General features: G+C 41.9%; 1 protein-coding gene across 1 annotated transcript; it reads right to left on the reverse strand.

The window, feature by feature from the left end:
- Nucleotides 1–542: 542 nt before the first annotated feature.
- Nucleotides 543–3,570, reverse strand: LOC119292756 (ubiquitin carboxyl-terminal hydrolase 19-like). The gene is made up of 11 exons (XM_037571473.1): nucleotides 3,461–3,570; nucleotides 3,180–3,351; nucleotides 3,020–3,108; nucleotides 2,849–2,934; nucleotides 2,583–2,751; nucleotides 2,373–2,496; nucleotides 2,037–2,194; nucleotides 1,627–1,711; nucleotides 1,336–1,545; nucleotides 1,192–1,253; nucleotides 543–633 (listed from the first exon to the last, which is right to left on the reverse strand). The coding sequence occupies exons 1-11, from the start codon at nucleotides 3,568–3,570 to the stop codon at nucleotides 543–545; spliced, it is 1,356 nt and encodes a 451-aa protein (XP_037427370.1).
- Nucleotides 3,571–3,994: the final 424 nt, after the last annotated feature.

Consider the following 3,994-nt stretch of genomic DNA (forward strand, 5'->3'; position numbering starts at 1 on the left):
ATCCAGTTTAAGAAGTTAAGGGATTAACATTGTCGGTTTTGAAGTTGAGGAACAATTTCTATACTTTCAAGAGAGTTCAAGGACAAAAAATATATTTTTCCCTGAGGGAAAAGAAAACATACAATTATTTAACCGGGACAGATGGCGCAGAACATACACATTTTGTTAAGGTGGTGTGAGAGAACGCCTTCTCATGGAATTCCTAGACTTCATAATTTAAGTGAGCGGCAAAAGATTATTATGGCAGTAAAGAAAGATAAACGTAGCATATAATTACAGAAAGGATATAATAAATGAACAAGCCAATCAGGTTTCCACTTATTACTCAACAAAAAAGATTCAGCTTCAATGAATAAGCAATCAGCAGGTCAAGTTTATAAAATGCAAGGCTGCACACTGCTATGTATCTCAAAAAGTAAGCCTAAAATCTGCTATGTCCCTAATGGCATAAAGAGGACGTGGCACCGGCCAGGAAAGATCTGAGCTTCTGCAAATCGTCAGGGAGCCCAGAAGAAACACTGGCTCAAGTGTGAGCCAAGTTTTCAAGGATGATAGCACAAGATTTCATCCACTTGAAGCCCTTCCAACTGTTGGTTTTTAACTGGAAGAAGTGGCCTAGGACGAGATGATGTCCTGCAGACATAAAGTAAAGGAATCTTGTCAGCCAAGTCTAGAACATCTTAGCATGTTCATACCAGTCTATGACCAAAAGAAGAGTTTAATTTATTTTAACACTATAGTAGTGATCTAAATGCTCTTATATTTCTTTATGGAGGGAGTGATCTAAACGCTCTTATATTTCTTTACGGAGGGAGTAAGAAGTAAGTGGTCTAAAAGTAGAAATACTGCAAACATGGTAATAAGAAACAAAGAAAAGTGATGAAAATTAAGTTAGGAAAAGTTGCATCAGATAGCTGTTAGGCTGAAAAGGTAAAATAATACAAGTCAGCAACAAAAAACAGTAACAGAGAGTTTCATTATCTGCTGCCGGTATATCTGATTGGTATGTGGAGTATGATCAGTTAATTCTAGAACCACAAGAAATGCAAATGGCAGCAAGAAAATACATAAGATCCACTCAAGCAGATATCAAGTAGTCATGAGAAATAAATGCGGATTCTCGTAAGCGTTATATGTGGCCTTTTTTCCTTCTAGTTCCCCCATAGTGATGCGGGTAGCCATAGCAATTACCTGCGGTAGAGAAGCATGTATGCCCCTTGATCATGTACTTCCTCCTTGTCAACTGGAATAACCTACAAATGGGCGTGAGCAAGTGAATCAGTTGACATTCATAGCTATCTATTTGTGTCATTAACACAGAGATGAATAAAGTACCTTGCTGTCATCAACCTTATACCAGTTTCCTTCTAAATGCTTTATGAAGCATATATAATGCCCAAAAAATGAAGCGTTCCGTTCATCCAGATGAACTACAACAGCATAGAGATCATATTGATCGCTTCCATCTGCCGCACTCATGTATGATGTTAGATCTAACTTCGCAGGGAATGTAACTAGCTTGTTCAATTTTCCAAATCTACCACTCTGTCATAACCACAGAGATTTGTTATGCGTCATGTCGTCATAATAGAACAGTATTTATATGTAACAAGCCAATGTCTTAACCTGGAATCTCTTTAGAGTAATAGTGAGTATATTTGGAGCCTCATAGATTGTTAGACGCTTGCATGCTTTTACATGCTTATCACATCTGCAAAAACAAAAATGTGGAATCTAATTAACATTTTTTATCCTATGTTTGGTACTTAGATCTGAAGTCAACATAGTCTGAGAAAAGATATCTCAGTTAAAAAACGGGAAGGGCTTGAATGGGTTACAGTATCATACTAGAAAACCTCGTAAAAGAACATTAAATAGAAGTTGATACATGCAGCTGGCCAGAAAAGAAGTGATTGAAAGATGTGCATGTGTAACAAGCCGATTAATGCTCAAAATACAGTACAGTGGACGCTATTGAAATATGACCCTGTATATCTAAAGATGTATGAAGTGTCAATGCAGAAAATGACACTTACCTATCACATTTGTATTTGTTATCCCCATCAAGCCACTCTTTAGCAGTGAATTTCAATAAACATTCTTCCAAGGAGTGCACATCGCCTTCTATTTCAACCGGCAAGTCCATCATTCTTTCATAGCGGTCTGAGATGAATGAACATTCAGTGCACTGAACCTGCATATACCATTCAAGAGGGGCACCCTATATCACATTCGATGAAATTTTACTGCATACTGAAATAATGGTGTAGTTAGGAATTTAGAGCTGACTGAAAACAGAGCCGCCAGAAATCTAGACCCGTGGATTATAAATAGAAATACACATACTGTATTAAACCAGAAACAGAAGAAACCTGAGATCTCAATCGACCACCAAATATGTGCTGAATAATTGTTGTCTCCTGTATGCTAAGATCAACAGCCTTTTCACCATCATTTCCACCTAAGCAATCTGATTGCATTTTATCTATTGCAAACCTAGAAATGCAGTACATATCATACATCATTCAATGCCACCCAAAGAAGGGAAACCCACATAAAGTCTTGCAAAGAAGGTAATTCACCTCAAGAACTCATGAGCGTCCTCCTGTTTACCAGAGGTAAGGTCCCCACCAATATTTTGTAAATGAGAAAGAATATTTAAGGGAGCAAACGGCTTTGTACCACCAGTAGCTCTTTCCATATGAGCTTGCAGTTCACATAAGAAGCACCAGTCTGCTTCCCTCACATAACCTGAAACATTGTGATATTAAAAACTAGATGTTAATACATTCATTGTTATGGTCCTTTACATTGATAACCTGAAACGTTATTATATACCACCACTTACATTCATTTTTATGGTCCTTTTCTAGCAGATATGCCACAAGACAGTTTGTGCCTGACAGACACTGTAAAATTACATTCCCAAAGCAACTGCACAAAATAATAAGAATAGAGACAGATTAAGCATGTACTCTTAAAGGAAAAGGTAGTGGGGGATAGTGTTATTCAATAATACCTGTTACCAGAATTCAGGAGTCCACATGGTAAAGTGTCACGGCCCTTCCAATTGTACAGCTTCACAAACTCATCATATGGGAACAGAACCTGGGTACAGAGTAAGAACTGTTGAGTGAAATGTTTATCGACATTCAAGAATTTTTCTGAGTAATACACACATTGTTTACCTTTCCTGGTTCTTTCATGGCTGTCATGAGAGCAGAATCAGACGACTTCCTTGTGCTGCCATTGCCTCCAAGGGTTAACTTGTCAACAGGGTCTGGCAATTTCATTCCCTTGCAGTTGACCTTATGCTCTGATTTCCAATGCCTCCGTGAACATGCCTTGGAACTAAACAGGATCATAAGATATCAGAGGGATAAGCAGGAGTGTCCTCTAATAATTTAGAACCTTACAAGGAAACTGATCTGAAAGACAATTCTATTAGCTTCGGACGCACCAGTATTTTGTAACAAGGCAGAGGGCGCACTTCTTAGTGCTCGGGCGGCCGCACACGGCACACACCTTCAGCTTCTGGCCGGCAGCAGCCTGACCCTGGCGCTCCGCCATGGGCCGCTGTTCCTGAGGTAGCATCAGGTCAAGTGTTGAAGTATGCGACGTCGAAGCCACCCCGCGAGCCACCATGTCGAAGTTGGTGCTGGGGATGGAGGCGGGGGGCGCGGCGTGGAACGAGCCGCTGCCGCTGGTCCAGTTGCGCAGATCCATGACGCACAGCTGCTGGCTGGTGCTGGAGTTCGCCGTATGCGGCGATGGCGCCATCGGCGAGCGGAACACGGTGCCTGGAGGTTGGTCGTACCGGCTTGGCTCGGGAGTTCCGCGCGAGCCTGCGGGCGTCCGCGCCCGAGATGTGACCGCCGCTCGACTTGCCCTCGCTCCACCGGTAGCTGGGCTGCTGAGACCCAAACTGCTGGTGCTGGTGCGGCGGCGGGATCCGCGGTGGTGGCGCCTCCAGAGGGAGGAAGGCGGCGACGCG

The sequence above is a fragment of the Triticum dicoccoides genome, chromosome 4B (genome assembly GCF_002162155.2).
Source record: "Triticum dicoccoides isolate Atlit2015 ecotype Zavitan chromosome 4B, WEW_v2.0, whole genome shotgun sequence".
In the NCBI taxonomy this organism is placed as follows: domain Eukaryota; kingdom Viridiplantae; phylum Streptophyta; class Magnoliopsida; order Poales; family Poaceae; genus Triticum; species Triticum dicoccoides.

What these genes read in the sequence shown, in the direction of transcription:
- LOC119292756 (XM_037571473.1), bottom strand. Translation starts at nt 3,570, where the DNA reads ATGGCGGAGCGCCAGGGTCAGGCTGCTGCCGGCCAGAAGCTGAAGGTG. An exon ending in CTCCTGAATTCTGGTAACAG is followed by an intron (nt 2,935 to 3,019) that starts GTATTATTGAAT and finishes TATTTTGTGCAG; the next exon opens with TTGCTTTGGGAATGTAATTT. An exon ending in AACAAATACAAATGTGATAG is followed by an intron (nt 1,712 to 2,036) that starts GTAAGTGTCATT and finishes TTGTTTTTGCAG; the next exon opens with ATGTGATAAGCATGTAAAAG.